The 19,617-nt window shown below is 46.3% G+C and overlaps 1 protein-coding gene across 1 annotated transcript; it reads right to left on the bottom strand.

The window, feature by feature from the left end:
• Positions 1 to 345: 345 nt before the first annotated feature.
• Positions 346 to 18,116, bottom strand: LOC128838225 (5-hydroxytryptamine receptor 7-like). The gene is made up of 3 exons (XM_054030249.1): positions 17,833 to 18,116; positions 16,269 to 16,840; positions 346 to 2,685 (listed from the first exon to the last, which is right to left on the bottom strand). The coding sequence occupies exons 2-3, from the start codon at positions 16,775 to 16,777 to the stop codon at positions 1,914 to 1,916; spliced, it is 1,281 nt and encodes a 426-aa protein (XP_053886224.1). The 5' UTR covers positions 16,778 to 16,840; positions 17,833 to 18,116; the 3' UTR covers positions 346 to 1,913.
• Positions 18,117 to 19,617: the final 1,501 nt, after the last annotated feature.

Genomic DNA, 19,617 nt, shown 5'->3' with positions numbered 1-19,617 from the left:
ACGTGTAACTAATTAGCCACCTGCCCGTCAATATCCACATGGCTTCATTTGTATATTGTGTCTCCTCTGCCCTTCATCCACCTTTGTCATTGTGGACTGTATGCTCTTGAGGCAGGGACTGGGTCTGCTTACATGTTTGGAAAGGGCCTAGCTCATTTTGGGAGCCCCTAACATCTAAATAATTATCATTCAGTGCTGGAGGCTGGACACGGCATGTGTGGGGCTGGTAATTTGACCTGGTATTGGGGTGGGGTGGGGGAGGACTACTCTCTCTCTCTCTCTCACACACACACACACAGCTCCTCCCCCTTCCCTCCCCCCCCCACCCCCCCGGTCAGTGAAAAACTCCCATTGATTTCAATCGGGCCAGGATATCATTTAATATATTTTCTGGGTTCTTTCTGAAAGATCCTTCTAAGCCCAGCTGTGAATGCTTGTCGTGTTCAAAGCAGATCATGTGCTACAACGATCCATCAGGTTCATTGACTATATTTCCATCAACTTAACGGCTAGGGTGGCAATGAGCCTAAAGGAAACTCATCTTGACTTACGGGAACTCTCTCTCTCTCTCTCTCTCTCGAAGTAATAGGAGCTCCTTTATGTCATACATCAGCCCCTCTCCTTTTCATAGGGCTTAAAGGCAATCCCTATGAAAGAAGAGCCCATGACCCCCATGTGTTAGTACAATCTCTTCTTCAGCCTTGACAGGAATAATTTCAAATTCACAAGGGGACCTGATCCAAAGGCCACGGAAATCAGTGGACGTTCTTTCTATCAACTTCAGTAGGTTTGGGATCAGGGCCAAACAGAGCTACGTCAAAGGGTGGAAAAAATGCATCAAAAGTCTTAATACGTAAAAAAAAAATCTAGATTGGAATAAAGAAACTTTTTAAAAGAATGACACATTGTTCAGAATGATATTTTTCATGTTTGCTGTACATTCTAGTGCAGCACTGTATAGCAGTCAGTGAAATGATACATTTTTGTCTCTTGTCGACCAAAGCGTGCTTCTATGTACTGCCTTGATTAATCAATTAGCCACAAAATTAGGAAAACACATCACTTGGCTGTGAATGAACTATATAATATATCCCAGTAAATACAGAAGGCTTTACTCACTCCTCACTTCTCTGATATAAATAGGCTGTTAAACAAGGTTTTGCATTGTTATTTTTAAGCATGCCAGGTTCAGGTACTGTAACGCAAGGGCTTGCGGAAAGAGGGTTATTGGTATCGTTCCCTGCCATGCAAACTTAGAACTGGCTTGAGAGTGTACAATGGAACCAAGTCAGTTGCAACAGTTTGTAAGCAGGGATGCAAAGTGTAGGGCTTACAATGTGTTCCATTGACATCTATAACACAGCCTGGAGCTGCTCTCCTGTTTGCTATGGAAATGCAGCCTATGAGATGATCCAAGAATAGCACATAGTGCTTTCCCCCTCCACAGATCTCAAAGCCTTTTACGAAGGTGAGTAGTATTCTTGTTTTTAGATTGGGAAACAGAGGCACGGAGCCATAAATGACTGACCCAAGGTCACACAGCCAGTCAGTGGCAGAACTTGGAAGAGAACCCAGGAGATCCTGACCTGCCTTCTCATGCACCACACACTGGCGTGAACTGCTGTCTCATGGGCTGCGTCTCCCTATCAAAGAGGGAAAAGGAAGGGCTATGATCTCTTCTACTGTACGTGTGGCCCTCAGCTACTCAAAACTTGACCACCTCTCGGGTGACAAGCACTTGTGCAATTTTGGCGATGGTTAACTCTGGCAGAGGAACAAAAATGCACAAATTTGCCATGCCTGACAGGCAATCGAAAAGGGAACCCTGCAATAGGCTAGATGGATGGGCAGGAGTTCTTTAATTAGGCACGCAGCGCTTGCATTAGGCTAAGGAACGTGACCTTCTTGGAGATTTACAAGATGCCCTCATGTCTCTCTGTGACTTTCAAGGCCTCGTGCATGCTGGCTGCCGACAGCCTCCTGTTGATGTTCCTGTACCTGCACCGCAGAAGGTTCCAAAAAGTAGTCCTTAGATCGCGGTTGAAGAAAGCATAGATCAAGGGGTTGATAAGGGAGTTGGTGTAACCCAGCCACAGCAGGGTCCTCTCCAGCCGCAGAGGCATGCAGCTGCACTGGATGCCACAAATGAAAGGCCGGGCCGTGGACATCAGGAAGAAGGGAAACCAGCAAAAGGTAAAGGCCCCCACGATAATGCCGAGGGTCCTGGCTGCTTTCTGCTCCCTTTTGAAGATGGAAATGTTCTTTCGATCTTGCCTGAGCAGTTTGGATAAGGTGGCGCACTCCTCCACTGCCTTGCTGCGTTTGGAGCTGTGATGGCCTCGGACGCTGACGTCCACGCAGTACACCCCCTCCTGCTCCTGGTGTCTGGGGAAGTTCATGAACCGGTGTTTCTCTGCACTGACCTTGGCGGCTTTGTAGATCCGGCTGTACATGACAAGCATGACTGTCATGGGGATGTAGAAGGCGACCCCAGTGGAGTAGACGGTGTACCCGAAGTCCTGGCTGATGAGGCAGACCCTTTCAACGTTGACGTTCTTGGCCCAGCCAAACAGCGGAGGAAGAGTTATGGAGGCAGAAAGAAGCCAAACTATGAACACCATCTTGGCCATTAGTTTCCCGTTTTGTCTCACGGGGTATGTCAGCGGCCGTGTGATCCCCAAGTACCTGCAAAACAGTTTCAAAGCTGGTCAGGTTTGCTTTTCGATTCACAGGAAGGTGAAGGTTGTCAAACGTATACAGAAATGCTATTGTAAGTGTCACCTCAGTCAGAACGAGAATTGGTTGGAAAATGTTTTTTTGCTCCCCATGGTATATTTTGCCCCAAAAGGAAAATTATTTCATGTTTGTTGAGATTTTCCATGCAAAATTCCAGCTTTGTGGTAAAAAAATCAAAATATTTCAGCCCAAATCCCAAAATGTCAGTTCAGAAATGCCAGTGCAATACCTCATGGGAGTGGTAGTCTGGGTGCCTCATGCGCTCACTTCTCCTCTATAGGCCAGGCTCCCTAGTGGGACTACACTCCCCATCATTCACCAGAGTATTCCCTCTTACAGAGCCACCATGATGTACATAGGAATCCCATTGACAAGGTGCATCATGGAAACTGTAGTTCAATTTCTGACTCATCTGGAAATCAAGACTTACTTTGTAAAAAATTTCATTTAATCAAAAACCCATTTTTCCACTGAACATTTTTTCATGGAAAATTTTCAACAAACTCTAGTCACAACAATTCAGACCATCTAATCACCCCAGCAGGCAAAAACCCAATTAAAAAATGACTAGAAAGTCATCAGACTCAGGGCCAAATTCTGCTTTCCATTACACCAGTGTAAATCAGGAATAATCCCAAGTGAAGTCAATGGCATTGCACCCATGTGTCACGTAGAGCAGAATTCAGCCCTCAGGCTTTGCCTAACCCACAGTGGAAGAGATCTCCAGAGCCCCCAAAGTTCAAATCTACAGACTATTGGCAGAAGCGCCCCAGCTGTCCTCAACTCTCAACACAGTGCGGGGGGGGGGAAGGGGGTGTGTGCTGTTGCACCCCATAATGCTATATAGAAATATGCTTATGAGTGTAAATATGACATAACTGGAATATGTTTTATGCTAGATATGCCATGTAACATATCTCTGCAAAGGTTATGATCTACTGGATAAACTCATCCTATTTGTATGCATGCATCATTTTTGTATTCAAAGTTATGAATATTGGCTATATACTTGTTTGATTTTAAGTAGCCTCAGTGAAGCTTCTTGAGAAAAGACTATTCTCAGTAAGTTCCCAATCAAGAAACACTTAAGCTAACAATGAACTTTGAGAGACGCCAATCCACATCTGAGCTTTCCGGGGAATGTGGCATCGGCCCGTAAAGTTCTGAGTCATGTATGGACATGTGACTTGCCCATGTGACTCCAAAACTCCATCTTGGAGCTGGATTCTGCATAGGAGAGGAGAAGGGGTTTCCACCCACAAGAAAAAAAGTCTATTTAAGCCTCTGGGAACCTCTCCATTTTGTCTTTAGCTGGCTCAAGAGATAGCCTCTCCACCCCCGAAGGATGCCTGAAAGAAACTGGAACAAAGGACAGTAACTACAGGGGTGTGAGTGATTGCTGGACCCAGACTAGAAGGAGGCAAGTCTGTCAAAGAAGCTTATTGGAACATCTCTGAGGGCGAGATTTACCTGCATTTAGTTTTTTATTGTATTAGGCTTAGACTTGTGTGTTTTATTTTATTTTGCTTGGTAATTCACTTTGTTCTGTCCGTTATTACTTGGAATTACATAAATCCTACTTTTTGTATTTAATAAAATCACTTTTTACTTATTAATTAACCCACAGTATGTATTAATACCTGGGGGGGGGGGGAAACAGCTGTGCATATCTCTCTATCAGTGTTATAGAGGATGAACAATTTATGAGTTTACCCTGTATACACTTTATACAGGATAAAACTGATTTATTTGGGGTTTGGACCCCATTGGGGGCTGGGTATCTGAGTGCTGGAGACAGGAGCAATTCTTAAGCTGTTTTCAGTTAAGCCTGCAGCTTGTGGGGGATGTGGTTCAGACTTGGATCTGTGTTTGCAGCAGGCAAACGTGTCTGGCTCAAACAAGGCAAGGTACTGAAGTCCCAAGCTGGCAGGGAAAACAGGCTCAGAGGTAGTCTAGGCACATCAGGTGGCAGTCCCAAAGGGTCTTCTGTGATCCAACCCGTCACAGGGGGGCAGGCCCACATCTGGCAAGTGATTGTAACAGAGTCTAAACTGATGAAATTTATATGCCAAGGGATTGAAAGAATGAGGTGGGGCAGAAAATGCTACTAATAGGATGGTGGAAGAAAGTGCAGGGTTAAATAGCCTTTCCTACCTTTGGGCTGGTCTACACTATGGTGGGGGAGTGGATCGATCTAAGTTACGCAACTTCAGCTATGTGAATAACGTAGCCGAAGTAGACTTACTTAGATCTATGTACCACGGTGTCTTCACTCTGGTGTGTCGACGGGAGACGCTCTCCCATCTATTCCCCTTGCACTTCTCATTGAGGTGGAGTACCGCAGTCGACGCTAGAGCGATCGGCGGTCGATTTATCATGTCTATACTAGACACAATAAATCAACCCCTGCTGGATCGATTGCTGCCCGTCGATCTGGCTGGTAGTGTAGACAAGCCTTTTATTTTACACCACCTTTTAGACCCTGCTCCCACATACCTATGTGAAACATCTACCACCTAACCACTCACCTCTCAACGTAGCCTGCCTTCTCTAAGGAACCAAAACTTGTAGGGATTCTATGTCAACATCTTAAATTGTGCCCAGAAACACAATTGAAGCAAGAGCACCCCACAGAGGACTGGTGCTATATGCATCGAGCAAGCCAATGCTTGCTGGCTAATCAGGCAACTCTGTTCTATGCGATAGGGAGCTTCCATGTTGTTTCCCCATGTGAGTCATATTCTAGAAATTCCAACTGGGAGCTCCCAACGGCCTGGGTAATCGATGAATTCATAGGTTTTAAGGGCTGAAAGGACCATAATCATCATCTAGGCTGACCCTCTTGCATAACACAGGCCGCTGGCCTCAGCCAATAATTTCTGCATCAAGCCCATAACTTCTGTTGGAGCTAAAGCAGATTTTTTAGAAAGACATCCAGTTTCGCCTTAAAGACGTCACGTGATGGAGAACCCACCACATCCCTAGGTATGTGGTTCCAGCAGATAATTGCCCATCACTGTTAAAAACGTGACTCTTATTTCTAGTCTGTATTTGTCTAACTTCAGCTTCCAGCCACTGGCTCTTATTAAGCCTTTTTCTGTTAGATTAAAGAGCTATCCGCTGTCAGACGTCTCTTCGCCGTGTACATATTCATAGCCCGAGATGAGGTCACCTCTTAACCTTCTCTTTGATACGCTAAATAGATGGCGCTCCTTTTGTCAATCATGGCAAATTCTCCGCCCGAGGGGAAAAGGCATCACTAGAGCAGGACAAAAAAATTTCACTGAAAAGATCTTTCGATGAACAATGTTTTTTTCCCCACCAAAAGGAAAAGGTCTGCAAAGAATTTTCACATTGGGTGAAATTTTAGGGGGATTTGACTGTAACATTTTAAATAATTGTTGTTGTTGTTCACAAAGTTTGTGGGGTTTCACATTTCTTCTTTTTCCAGCGCAGCACAGAAATAAAAAAAAAAAGGGGGAGGGGGAGAGAGTGGTAGAACGTGGGGAAAAAACAACCCCTCCCAAGAAAACCTTTTAAATAAACCCAAAAGTCCACAAAGAAAATGTTTCAACCCAAAATGAAAGTGTTAATTTCTTTGGAATTTTTTCTTGATAATGGAATTATTTTTTCAGCCAGCAGTAGTCACAACCACCTAGCAAAATGCAGATGCCCACCACTGCTACCTGAGAATCTGGGAGATCTAGCAAGAGACTCGCTGAGAACCGGTGAGCACAACCCAACGTCAACAGAAGTAGCATTGTAACCACTGGCTTCACCTCCACCTGGTCTGTGCTGAGATTCAGCCCGTTTACTCTCCTCCATTCCCCTCTCCCAGGCCAGGTCCATTCTAAAAAGTTAAGTCACTCAGGGATGTGAAAAATCCACCCCCCTGAGCGATGCAGTTAACCCTCAGTGTAGACAGCTACCACCTCTCACAGAGGTGGACTAACGACAGCGATGGGAGAACACCGCATGGTAGTGAGTGGCTATATGGATTCGCTACAGCAGTGCAGCTGCAGTACTACCGTGGTTTAAGTGTAGACACAGTTCCGGCAAGGCTCTGGGAGAGCAGCGCTCTTTGTCTCTGACTGAAGAGAGATACAGAGCTAAGTGCTATTAGGGTGCTGACAGCCTATAATTCCCTCAGCCTGCGCATGACATAATGCAATGACAAAGAGCCGTCTTGGCTGGAGAGTGGGTGAGCCATATTCAAAGACTTCTCCCCGTGACCCTTCACTGGAGGGAAGGAACAAAGCCAACTTCAGGGAGAGGAAGGGGAAGAAATATGATGTAGTGTCATCATAGGATGATGATAAACTCTTTCCTTTTCACTAGTGTCTCAGGAAGACGTTAAATAGAAGCTACTAAAGCTAGACATTTTCAAACCAGCAGGACTGGATAACTTACATCCAAGAATTCTAAAAGAGCTGGCCGAGGAGCTTGCTGGCTCATTAATATAGATTTTCATTAAGTCTTGGAACAGTGAGAAAGTTGCAGAAGACTTGAAGAAAGCTAGCTAATGTTGTGCCAATATTTTAAAAGGGTAAATGGGGTGACTCGGGTAATTAAAGGCCTATCCGTCTGACATTGATCCCAGGCAAGATAATGGAGCAGCTGTTATGGGACTTGAGTAATAAAGAATTAAAGGAAAGTAATTTAATTGAGGCCAATAAACATGAGTTTATGGACAATAGCTCCTGTCAAACTAACATAATATCAATAGCTCCTGTCAAACTATCATGATATTACAAGGAGCAATGGTCTCAAGTTGCAGTGGGGGAGGTTTAGGTTGGATATTAGGAAAAACCTTTTTCACTAGGAAGGTGGTGAAGCACTGGAATGGGTTACCTAGGGAGGTAGTGGAATCTCCTTCCTTAGAGGTTTTTAAGAGGCTTGACAAAACCCTGGCTGGGATGATTTAGTTGGGAATTGGTCCTACTTTGAGCAGGGAGTCGGACTAGATGACCTCTTGAGGTCCCTTCCAACTCTGATATTCTATGATTCTATGATGAGATTACAAATTGGGTTGATAAAGGTAATAGTGTTGATGTTATGTATTTAAAGCATTTGACTTGATACCACATGACATTTTGATTATAAAACTAGAAAAATATAAAATTAATATGACTCATATTAAATGTATTAAAAACTGGCTAACTGATAGATCTCAAAATGTAATTTTAAATGGGGAACCATCAAGTAGGTATGTTTCTAGCAGAGTCCCACAGGGATCGGTTCTTACTCCTATGCTATTTAACATTTTGATAAGTGACCTGTAAGAAAACTAAATAATCACTGATAAAGTTTCCAGATGGCACAAAAATTGGGAATTGGTAAATAACGAAGAGGACAGATCACTAATGTAGAGGATCAATAAGTGTTTTGATATGGCTAAATGTAAACGTATACATCTAGGAACAAAAATATAGGCCATACTCACAGGACAAGGGACTCTATCCTGGGAAACAGTGACTTTGAAAGAGATTTGGAAGGTCATGGTGGGTTATCAGCTGAACATGAGCTCCCAGTGCAACGCTGTGGTCAGAAAGGCAAATGAAACCCTTGGGTGCATAAACAGGGGAATCTCAAATAGGAGTAGAGAGGTTCTTTTGCCTCTGTATTTGGTGACCACTCCTGGAATACTCTCTCCAGTTGTACTGTCCACAATTCAAAAAGGATGTTGCTACATCAGAGAGGGTTCAGAGAAGAGCCATAAGAATGATTAAAGGTTTAGAAAACATGCCTTAAGGTCATAGACTCAAGAAGCTCAATCTATTTAGCTTAACAAAGAGAAGGTTAAGGAGTGACTTGATTACAGTCTAGAAGCACCTATGTGGGGAACAAATATTTAATAAAGATCTCTTAAATCTAGCCGAGAAAGTCATAACATGATCCAATGGCTGGCAGTTGAAGCTAGACATGTTCAGACCAGAAATAAGGTGTAAATTTTTAACAGTGAGAGTAATTAACCCCTGGAATAATTTACCGCACTTGTGGTGGAGTCTCCATCCCTGACAATTTTTAAAATCAAGATAGGGTGTTTTTTTAATATCTCTGCTCTAGGAATTATTTTGGGTAAGATCTATGGCTTGTGTTATACAGGTCTGGCCAGATAATCACAATAGTCCCTTCTGGCCTTTGGGTCTATGAATCCATCTACACCAGTCTCTCAGGTATTGTCTAAGCAGCAGGCTTCTCCTGAGACGATTGCTTTCTCCTTACTGTTTAGACTGCATTAGTCACATCGATAGCAATCTGCATAACAATAGGGTGCAATAATCAGTATCTTCAGGCAAAACAGAAGCCTTTGTTGCCTGTCCTGTTTCCCCCCAGCATCACTTATTCCTTCTCTCTCTCACACGCACTTAAATGCCTATAAATAAAGTAAAAAGAACAGGAGTACTTGTGGCACCTTAGAGACTAACCAATTTATTAGAGCATAAGCTTTCGTGGACTACAGCCCACTTCTTTGGATGGCTGTAGTCCACGAAAGCTTATGCTCTAATAAATTTGTTAGTCTCTAAGGTGTCACAAATACTCCTGTTCTTTTTGCGGATACAGAATAACACGGCTGCTACTCTGAAACCTATAAATAAAGTAAAACATAGGGCACCAAATTTACTTGTGCCCTACGCAGCTGCATACTTTGCGTATGGGTAAGGACGGCCCTGGCTCCAGGGCTATCGCTGCCGGGGAGAGACGGCCCTCCTTCCTGGCCTCAGCTCTGTGGCTGCTGTGACGGGTGGGGGGAGACCCCCCTCCTTCCCAGTCCCAACTCGGGGACTGCCACGGCAGTGGGGAGAGGGCACATCCATTGCATTAGAAAGGTAAAACTACTGATATGAAAATATGAGTTGTGGGCTTTTATTTGTAGAACAAAAAAGTTTATTATTATTAAGGCTTTTTCTATATAGTGCTTTTATCCAAAGCGCTTTACAATAGTTGGTTAACAGTACAAACAACATTTGGAAAGATCATTAAGTGGTCCTCCGAGACCCTCAGCAATTTTCAAGTGGTCCGCGGAAAAAAAAAGTTTGAGAACCACTGGTCTAGTAGCCAGTATGCTGAACTGTGAGTCAAAAGACTGGGGTTTAGTCCCAGCTCTACCATTAGCCTGCTAGGTGACCTTGAGCAAAGCACTTCCCCACCGTGCCTTAGTTTCCCCTTTGTCTATCCCTCGAGCTCCAGGTAACTTTAACTTTAGATAGGTCTACACTTACAGTGGTGTGCAAGCCATGGATATCCAGCTAGCACAGGTCTAAATAGAATATCAGGGTTGGAAGGGACCTCAGGAGGTCATCTAGTCCAACCCCCTGCTCAAAGCCCCAGACAGATTTTTGCCCCAGATCCCTAAATGGCACTCTCAAGGATTGAACTCACAACCTTGGGTTTAGCAGGTCAATGCTCAAACCACTGAGCTATCCCTCCATAGCATTCTAGACAGCGAGGCACTGCTTAGGTGAGCAGAGTATAAACATGCCTGAACGTACATTCCCTACCCACCTCTCTACATGCCCAAGCAGCACCTCTACACTGCTATTTTTAGCCATGCAGTGTCCCAGTGCCAGAGCCTTTCCCCACCGGGTGTAGCTACACATACCCTACGTGCCACCACAAGGGCAGACAAGGCCTAGAGGTGTTACTACCCATTCAGCCTATAATCTACACGTAATGTATATATGCGGCGGAAAATCCAGACATATTCGAGATTGTCGTTGATGCCTTTACATATATGCCCACGAGTCTGTATGCATTGCAGGGGATTTCAACACTTTGAAATGAGGGTCAGAACAAGGCCTAGGCACCGTTTAAAGGGGTGCATAGTGGTGGATAGCACTCATCACACATGCCTTGGCTGCGTCTCTGCACAGGAGTGAATTTCGCACTCAGTCCTTAGTGTCCCAAATTCCCAAGTGTCTAGCTTACATTGTTGCTGGCCAATAAAAGGGGTAATTTGTTTCTCTCCCCCCCCCCCAAAATCTATTTCTTTCCTTTAATAAAAGTCGATATAATTCTAAAGGCTTATGTAGCAATGTGAAGCAAGCAGCACAGGCTACCAAAGGAAAAGCCATTGAGTATTTAAAGTAAAAGCCCTTTTGTATTTATGAATAGTGCATGTTGTGGGGGCGCTGGGTCTCAAACTCCGGAGCTAAAGTTGAAACCAGAGCTCCGTTAAGAGTCTTATTTTGTAAAAATTCACCGTGTCTATTTCAGGAACAGACTAGAGTCTGCCCTACAAAACATACTTTGGAATTCTTTCAACATATGCATCACTGATTCCATAGTCTGAGATATATATGTATTAGTGGTGTATATGTGGAAAGCATTTGTAAACGTTTGGGTCAGAGTTAAGGTTAAGTATCCTTTATATTACAGCCACTTAATATTTAACTGAGGATTTAAAGCTATTTAAAAGACCAGGTCATACCCCTGGAGACTGAACATACAGAGAAACAAATTTCTAAAGTTTCTTTTATGCAGGTACTTATATGACCTCTATTACCATACCATATCTGAGCACCTCATAAACATTAATGTTTTATCCTCACAGCACTCCTGATAAAGAAGTGATGTTAATTCTGTCTTACTGATGGGGAAACTGAGGCACTGAGCAATTAAAGTGTCTTGCCCAGGTCATACAGGATAGTGAATTGAACCCCAGGGTAGCTCTTTCAACACAAGACCATCCTGTCTCCCAGGCTTGCTCAGCACAGGGCTGGCTGGGGTGCTAAACAACATGACTTTTTAGTCAAAATAGGCTAAAAGTCATAGGTACTGTCCTGGGAATCACAGCCACAAAAAACATCCTAACATTATTAGGCTGCTAATTCTGGGGGGATGCAGACACGTTGAAATTAGCCAGGCTGTTCTGAGCCATTACTAGGAAATAGCCAGATTGCCACTCAGTTTGCTACAGATGTTCTGACTATATTTAATAACTACAGTGGCCCACTTGGAGAGAGGGAACCTCTGAACTCTGAGAGGAGTGATCGCGGGGGGAGAAGTAAGAGGGAATCCCGGGAAGCAGCTGTTTCAGATGTTGTCTCTCTCAGGGATTTTCTTTTCACAATGAGAATCGCTGGAGACCGCAAAAAGAAAGCATGCTGGGAAATAGGGTTTTTTTTTCCTCCCCACCATGAAAATTTTAGGGGGGGGGGAAAAAGGTTTTTTTTAAAAAACCAAATCCGCTCCCCTCCCCCCCCCCCCCCCCCCAGTTTTTGTTTAAGATCCCAAAAGCCAAAACTCTTTTTTGTTTTTTTGGCAACCAAAACATTTGCAAACACAACAAGGAGTCCGGTGGCACCTTAAAGACTAAGCCAGATTTATTTGGGCATACGCTTTCGTGGGTAAAAAACCTCACTTCTTCAGATGCATGGTTTTGCAGGTTCTTGGGTTTTGTAATGACCCCACCCACTCCCAAAATTTCATGGAAATAGACATTTCCTGCAGAAAAGTCTGTTTGGATGAAAAAAACATATTCCATAAAAAAAGAATTTCAGGACAGAAATTTCCACCAGCTGCACCCAAGAGGATTTTTTTAAAAAAGTGCACATTAGTAATCAATAATACCACCCTATGTTTTTATAGCACCTTCCATCTTGAAGGATCTGAAAGTCCTTTACATATTTTTGTTAGCTTATATGTATCAGTGAAATGCAGCCACCTCTTTGGAGGAGTGGGGCAGCTGACTAATTGTGCACAGCAACGCAGCATTTAGGACTGGAACTGGAGAAGAATTTCTGTATATAAATAGAGAGTTGGATCTGAACCAAATAGCCCGTTCATGGCCCTTCACAGACATGCGACGTCCCATCACGGAAAGCAGCATAGACCTACTTAGTGAACAAGAGAGCTCCAGGAGAAGCCAGAACACAGGAGAGAAGTCAGATGGGTCCCAGTGGAACGTGATCACCGAAGGCAGCTGCTCTTCATTGCTAATGAAATAATCTGTAAAGAGAAGGCAACCTACAGAGGAAGGAGGCTGTCAGGGGAATTGCTGACCATTTCCCCAGGAGCTAAAGTAGCCTAATTGAGCAGTGCCTGGAAACCAAGCCGCTAGGGTACAAGCCTTCAATGGAATGTGAGTGAGCACCGGGCACAGTTATTTTAAACTAAAGGCACTCCAAGAGAGAAGTCAGATCCAGCGGTGCTCAGTGATACAGTACACCAGCACCTCCCTGGTGTTGCTAATTTATTTGTCATCTAAAACAAAAAGGAAGTCTCTAGCTGTTGTGGTTGAAAAGAAACACTTGGTTCCCATTTCCAAGGCTAAGCGATGCAGAAAGGTCTACCTGAGTCTGCAGAGAGCCTGGAGCAATAGATCGGGGAGGTGTGAACTGCCCTATTCATAAGGAATTAACTCGGAAGCCCAATGACATAAGAACGGTGCAAGTCTCTGACCTTCTCACTCCTTTCTTACATGAGGGATGAAATAGTTAACAGTGCCATCGCCCCACTTCCCGGTTAACCCCTCACAGAGATGGATGGGGCAGGCCACAATTCCCTGAGCCAGATACAGTGAGCGACATCTCCCTTTGGTGTCACCAGCGGGTGGCATTTGGGAAACACCACCACATATTCTCCACCATCACGTATCTCCCCCCCCCCCCCCCCCCCCGCATCTAGAAGGAGCCAAGCCAAAGGATCCTAGCAGAGCCTATAAGCACATTCAAGCTGCACCACCAAGGGGGAGCCCAGGGAGACGCACAATCAACTTAGGAACATCTGCACTCTCTGCGGTGAGCAGTGTTGCGTTTTGGAGACTCACGTCAGCTGAGCCTGGAAAAGTAACCAGCATCTTCCCTCTCCCAGTCGATTCCTGCATGCAGGGGAGGGGCAGGAGCTCAGGATGAAACTGACAGAGTTGCCAAACAGTTATGGGGGCAGTCAGAGGAGAGAAGGAGCATTTGACACACACACACACACACCCCATGGGTGGCTGTTACTGTGTTCATAGATGTATTACAATTGTGTTTCATGGCTACAATGAAATAGACCTCATTACAAACCCCACTGGCACATGGACAGTGAGACCCACACCTGTTATACACGTCTACGGGAGGCTTATTCACAGGAATACAATTCTCTGGTGAGCAGTTCATTCCACTTCTTAATTTAAATCCCTGGTGTGTTTTTCCCCCCTTGAATTGCTTCCTGGTTCGTTAGCCCCCTGCACTTCACTCTGTATTTCCCAAATCCAAAGCGATTTACAAATCAGCAGGGACGGGGTGGGGAGGATAATCGTGAACAGGCAGCAACGTAATGGTCCAGATGGGTTCGCTACACGGTACAGTAGGTCTGATTAAGCATTCGGGAGAGAGAGAGGCAAGAGAGCTTAGTTCAACTGCAGTATGTGATTGTCACAGCTCTTTACTCCCTCACCCAGCTGAACTGCCCGAAAGCACGGCGGTCAAATCATTGTAGAACATCACCCAGTATCTCAGCCTCCAAATCAGCACCCTGCTATTTCTTGTCTTCTCCTCACTTGTTCTAAACCCAGCTCCCTACCTCGCATGAGGGAAAGAGCAATCAAGGCTAGGGGAGTGATTCAGTTCAGTCCATACCAGGAGACTCAGCTGTTGACTTTCGCAGAGGATGAAAGAGAGGATGTATTTGGAGGGGGAGGGGGGCGAGGCGCAGGAGTGGAGGGAAACGGGTGGGTGGGTTGTTTTTACCAACTGATTTTGGCATCAAGAGTTTCTCAATGGATGGCTCACAGGCCCTGGTGCTGCCCTGCGTTACGACAGCTTTGCGTCATCCATGGCAGAGGTAAAGCTTGTTCCCAGTGCGTAGGCGATGCAGAGCTGCTGCAGCAACTCATATACTGACTTCCCACTCTTCCCCCCCACCTATGCAGAGAGTAGTTCGGAGAAAGGGACAATAACTAGGGGATTGCTGGTGCATAAGAGAACCTAATTGCCGGAATGGCCCTCCAGGGCCACTGGTAGCCAATGTAATTTAGAGTAGTCCTGAGGTTGCTCTATTTTACACTGCGGATAGGACGAGCACCTTTCTCCCTCTACACCCGAGCCGTGCTGAGCGCTCAGCTGCAACTCACAATCTGCTCTATAATCACCGTCGCCCAAATTCTGAGCAACTGCTTCCTCATTGACTTCAATGACTGTTGCAGGGGCTCAGCCCCTCTCAGGATTTGGCCCTGTTGCATTTTCTGGGTTTAAATGCTTTCTGGCCAGATTAATTCGCATTTCCCTGAAATCCTGTGTCTGCTCATCTATCAGTGATGAAAGAGGGCAGGCCAAATTCCACACATTCACTGCTTGCTCTGGATTTGTGCCTGCCTACGCCACCAGTGAGTTTGGCCCAGATGGTCATAATTAATGGGTGCAATCAATTGCAGTTAATTTTAGTAAGAGGTCTGTTCTTTTTCACTTTCACATCTTGATTTCGATTGCTCCTTGCAACGGTGGCTTTAAAACACACATTTTTCAAATTCCAGTCTGTCCACTTTATTTAATGAAAGAGAGAGTGTGGGTGTAGTTTAAAGGCAATTCTGTTTCATTTGCGCTCTCTCTGTTTTAGAGCCATATCTGTTGATAATCTTGAAAAGCAAAAATTCATATATTCCACTATTGCATTTTATTTTTTCACACCCCTGATATGGATTTTTTCCTTCTTCAGTGTGGGCTTCTGTATTTTAATGTGTTTCCTTTAATTAATTGGCTTTTTCACACACAAAAGACCAACACTTACACACTAAAGCTGGGACTAATGAAGATTTCAATTTATAAAAGTGGTTTTCTAGTCATTTTGTTTTTAATATAAGGGCAGTTTGCTGTGTTAGAAATGCTGAGCAAAACTGGTTAGTCAGGTGCAATGGTAAATTAGCATGAGTGGCCAGCTAATATTCAAAAAGGCCTTTAGAATATACATTGTTGCTTATTTGCCGAGGGAAAAAAAACTCGGCTCAAATGCAGCATCTAGATTTTCAATTAATTTTCTGCTTTTTTACAGTGTTCCACACCTGGTTAAACTAGGGCACAGAGGTTAAGTGACTCTTGTCCATTGGATAAAGGAGGAGGCAGGGGGGCCGGAACGGGGTGGGGCTGGGGTCATGGCCCCATCACTTTTAAAAGTGGGAGGGCTATACCCTCCCACTTTTTACTTGCCATAAGGGCAAGCGACAGGCGTGGGGGCAGAGAGGAGCGATCGGGGGTGGGGTCTTGGGGGAAGAGGTGGTGTGGGGGTGTGGCCCAGGGAAAGGGCAGCACGAGGGTGGAGGCTCGGGGAGAAGGGGCAGCACAGGAGGGGGGGCCATGGTTGGGGTGCCAATGGCTCCCCCACTTTTAGGGAGCTTCCTGGGAGGAGGCTGGCAGCAGGAGACCTTGGTTCTTTCCCCACTGACTCCTCTTGAGCAAGTGACTTAGCCTCTCTGTGCCTCAGTTTCCCCAGCTGTGGGATGGAGATGGCAGCACTTACGCACCTTGAGACAGATTCTCAGCGCTTGCAGAGCGCCCTTCAGCTACGCACTGCTGGCATGACTACATATAGGGGTGCCAGGGCATCCTTACCTGTCCACGCTGATGACACACAAGGTCATGATGGAAGCGGTGCAGCACATAACATCCATGGCGATGAACACATTGCAAAACACCTTCCCAAACAGCCACTCCCCTCCCACCAGATCCGTAATGATCACGAAGGGCATGACTGCAAAGGCAACGGAGAGATCGGCCGCTGCCAAGGAGATCACCAGGTAGTTGGAGGGCTGCCGGAGCTTCTTGACAATGCACACCGAGATGATGACCAAGGCGTTGCCAGCGATGGTCAGTAAGGTGATGATGGAGAGCACTGTCCCAATCACGATTTTCTCAGTGTCCCCATAGAGCAGGATCTCCTCTCCACAGTCTGTAGAGTTGGTTAGGTTGGAGGACAGCAGGTCTGGCTCAACTGGAGAAGAGGGTCCCTCAGTCATGGATGGATCTGGGAGTGACTTCGGAGTGGGATACTCGTGCTCTGTATTCTCCACAAAGAGAGGACGCTGCTCCAGCAACTGATTGGGGATGACCCTCAGCATCATTCTTTCGGCTCATGGCAAGGAGGAGCAAACCAAATTTTCTCCCACAGCTCTCATGGGTGACACCTACAAAGCACAGCATTTTATTCCACATGTTTTTTTTTTTTTAAATCTCTCCTTTGCCTTTAAATCTGTAACATTCACTAGTATTGATTAATGACCTGCAATGAGACTTGGGAGCCCAAGTCATCCCGGGCTTTGGAAAAGGTTATCCTCCAGCTAGTCTGCAAGAGGGTGAGTTAACAACGCTAAATTGTTAAAAGCAACCCCCATCTTTTCATGGACTCTGTATATATATATATATATTTCTTCCTACTGTATTTTCCACACCATGCATCGGACGAAGTGGGTTTTAGCCCACGAAAGCTTATGCCCAAATACATTTGTTAGTCTCTGAGGTGCCACAAGTACTCCTCGTTGTTAATGCTAAATTAACAACAAATAGAAACCTTACCATTTACTATGCAAAGGCTGCATAATTGTCAACCTCTTATTCCAGAGGTCAATTTATGGCATTCGAATGTGTGTCTAAAAGACACTGCAACCAATACACACTGTTTGACTGGGTGTGTGTGTGTGTGTGTGTGTGTGTGTGTGTGTGTGTGTGTGTGTGTGTGTGTGTGTGTGAGTGTGAGAGAGAGAGAGAGAGAGAGAGAAAATATCTCCTGTAACCATATATACAAATATATGAAAAGTACTATGCACTAACACACACACAAAGTCCTATGCGCTCTGTGCAAACACACAACGCTTTGCATCAGTTGCAGCGCATCGCTGCTCACTTACTGACTTTCCCTCTGTCTTCCACAGAGTAACCATCACCCCGGCAGGTTAACCACAACCCTGGGGGCTTGGCTTTAGCCGAGCAGCCCCTGAGATCGGTCCCGGGTCCAGGAGGAAGAACTCCTTCCCCCGTGAGAGTGCCGGCCCCAAGTGAAGCTTGCAACCCACCCACCCCCTTCCTGACCCCTGGCTCCCCCCCAGGCTCTGCCCGCCCGTCCCCACAGCCGAGCGGCAGCAGAGAACCGCGCCCAGCTGCCGAACCCCCAGCGAGTTACCTCTGCAGAGGGAGACGAGCCTGCTGCGCCCTCCTGCCAGGGACATCTTCCAGCCACGGCCGCCGGACGCTCGCTGGAGCCGCCTGCCAGGTCCCCCTGGCCCCTCGCTGAGCAGCCCGGCTGGTCCCAGCCTCCCTCCACGGGCAGGACGAGGGACCCTGGAGCGCCGCTTAACAGCAGCCGCCCCTCCCCGTGCTCTCCAGCCCGCCCGCTGCTGCCGGGGACACGCGCGCCCCAGAGCCAGCCCCAGTTGCGGCTGGTGAGCCGAGGGGACGTGTCAATTTCACCGCCCCTGCCTTAGTTCCAGCCACAGCCCATCGGAGCACTTCTTCCACTCCCGGCTGGGGTGGTGCTTAAACTCCTCCCCCCCCCCCCCCCACACACACACCCTTCCCTACCAGCCTCCTCTTGGACACCCCAGCAGGGGAAGACATTTTACAGGGAGGGGGATCTTGCACACAAAAAAAATCCCCCCTCTTGCCGGTGCCTTCCCAGCGATCCGAGGGGGAGGCTCTCTTCCCTTTCCCCCTCAGCCCTCCTTAAACAGTGGCTACAAAGCCAAGGAAAGTGCTTTGCTTTGAAACCCAGCACAGGTGCCCCTGCAAGAGACCGGCATCAAGGGCCCGGGTGAGCTGGGGCAATGGGGATCTGAAGAGAGGGGGCAGCAGGAGAAAGACTTACACAGGCGGATCCCTGATCTGCTGGGTTTGCTGCGAGTTTAGCTGAGGCTAGGGAGAGACACAATCATGCCATGAAGATGATGGTATCTAAGGATGCTTTTTAGCCCCTTCTTGACCTCTGAGGCTGCAGGGTGCGGGGAGGGGCTGCGGAGAGGAGCAAGGTAAGGGAAGCAATGGACATAAGGAATAGCAGCTTCTTTGACTATTAAAGGAAAAGCTTTTATTAAAACTGCCCCGGGGAGCACAGCGTATGGCTGTTAAGTGAAGTCGCTCGCAGACATCTCACCGGAAGCAAGGCCGGAGGCTCAGAGCATTATCCCTGAGCCGGCAAAGCAAGACACAGAAAAAAAAAAAACCAAACCCACCAACACAGCTCCGCTGAAAGAGCAGACTCACGATCAGTGCGACAGCATTAGCTGTTCTGTGGGAGAGCATCCCTACTTGGAAGAGACTGCAGATCAAGCAGAAGCCAATATACCTACATGAAAATAAGTTCACGCAGCTCTGATTGACACAGCGTCTCACTGATGGTGCAGGTTAAAACCTCTTTGTCCCTTTCTAGGGATGTTTTACTATTTGACTGTGTGTGTTATGTAATAATGAAGGCTGTGATTTTGTCATGCAAACTTCACGGCGGAAGAGTGGGGGGAAAGCCCCCATCTCTGGAGGGGTGGACACGCCAAGCCTGAGTGGCGTGCCCAGGTGCCAGGTTGCAATGCTCGAAGCAGGGCTCCGGGCCCACGGGAGCTGCCGCTGCGGGGATCACAGATTTTATTAAAATTCCCACTTACCGTGAAAACGTGACCTCTGCACCAAAATCCCTTAGGAAGGAAAAAGCAAATGCACAATAACTGGGTCGGGGGTAGTACTGCTAAGGATCTGGGGGTTACAGTGGACCATGGATTGATCGAGACGCAATGTGATGCAGCTGCGAAAAGGCCTAATAATCTGGGGTGTATTAAAAGGAAATTTTGTACGTAAGACACAGAAGGTAATCGGCACCGGTGAGGCCACAGCTGGAGTATTGGGTCCAGTTCTGAGTGCCACGCTTTAGGAAAGATGTGGATAAACTGGAGAGAGTCCAGAGGAGAGCAAGAAAAATGAG

This window comes from Malaclemys terrapin, chromosome 5, assembly GCF_027887155.1.
Source record: "Malaclemys terrapin pileata isolate rMalTer1 chromosome 5, rMalTer1.hap1, whole genome shotgun sequence".
NCBI classification, from domain to species: domain Eukaryota; kingdom Metazoa; phylum Chordata; order Testudines; family Emydidae; genus Malaclemys; species Malaclemys terrapin.
This window is presented reverse-complemented; position numbering and strand designations above follow the sequence as displayed.

What these genes read in the sequence shown, in the direction of transcription:
- LOC128838225 (XM_054030249.1), bottom strand. Translation starts at nt 16,777, where the DNA reads ATGATGCTGAGGGTCATCCCCAATCAGTTGCTGGAGCAGCGTCCTCTC. An exon ending in TGTGTCATCAGCGTGGACAG is followed by an intron (nt 2,686 to 16,268) that starts GTAAGGATGCCC and finishes ACTGTTTTGCAG; the next exon opens with GTACTTGGGGATCACACGGC.